The sequence below is a fragment of the Penaeus monodon genome, chromosome 29 (assembly GCF_015228065.2).
Source record: "Penaeus monodon isolate SGIC_2016 chromosome 29, NSTDA_Pmon_1, whole genome shotgun sequence".
Classification (NCBI taxonomy): Eukaryota; Metazoa; Arthropoda; class Malacostraca; order Decapoda; family Penaeidae; genus Penaeus; species Penaeus monodon.
The window spans coordinates 3,712,243-3,713,205 of NC_051414.1; the positions used below are offsets into that span (position 1 = coordinate 3,712,243).

A 963-nucleotide genomic window follows, 5' to 3' on the forward strand; every position below is an offset into this window, starting at 1 on the left:
TATTCAGGGAAGGAAAAAGTAGAGTTAGTATGATTTCTTCTCTTTTGAGATGAAGGACCAGGAAAGGTTTTTACTGATTGTTAAAATAAAAATGCTGAATGAGAATAAAGGAAATTAAGAAAATACGACATTATCAAGGTCTCATTCGATTCCAGAATAAAAAAAAATTGAAGAGCTGTATAATTCCATATTAAGATGAAAAGTAGACGATACACTGATATAAAAACTACAAATCTAAAGTAAGAACACGATAAGGTGGCCAGAAAACAGGGTAAATCATTCCGTATTCTGCCAAGAAAAAAAAATATATGTACTTTTTAATGTGATCAAAATAATTATGGCAATGCTACTACGGATGAGCATGATGATGATATCAACGACAATAGTAACAACAACGTCCAAACTAGCAATAGCAGCAATGTTAAAATGTTTTCTACTCCATCAAGCAAAGAATAAAGCTTACAATTTTCAGAAATGAAACAAAAACAAAGCGAGAACATCAAACTATCCCACACAAAACGGCAATTTGTAAACAATCCCTCGCGACCCACCAAACCAGCAGGAGGACCCCACCTTCTTCTTCGTGTGCCAGGCCTGTAGAAGTTCCTCCGCCAGAAGCCTCGTGAGCATCCACCCCAGGCCAGGCAGGGTCTCCACGCGGCGCAGCAAGGTAGGGTCGTGAGCCACGTGTAAACTGCTCAGGTCATTCCAGGCGCTCACGCAAATGAGGGTCGAGTCGTGGTCGAGCAGCCAGGCCGTTTGGTTGAAGAAACTGGTAGGGAGGAGAGTGGTGATAAATGGAGGAAGAGGAGAGGGGAGGAAGATGAAGTGGGGAGGGGGTGAAAAAGGGAAATGAAGAGTTGAAAGATTAGTTGTTGTTGTTTTTTTGTATTTTAGTACGCGGGTGGAATTAATCCATAATAATGGCCGAATAAGAACTAATGTGTCTGCAACGTCAGGAAT

At 40.8% G+C, this 963-nt stretch overlaps 1 protein-coding gene across 1 annotated transcript in view; it reads right to left on the reverse strand.

Annotated features, from left to right (window-relative positions):
- LOC119591624 (protein O-linked-mannose beta-1,2-N-acetylglucosaminyltransferase 1-like) overlaps positions 1-963 on the reverse strand; it is a 6,235-nt gene that overhangs the window by 4,133 nt on the left and 1,139 nt on the right. Inside the window, exon 4 of the mRNA XM_037940377.1 lies at positions 574-772. Coding sequence (XP_037796305.1) covers positions 574-772 — 199 coding nt within the window. The remainder of the gene's footprint in view (positions 1-573; positions 773-963) is intronic.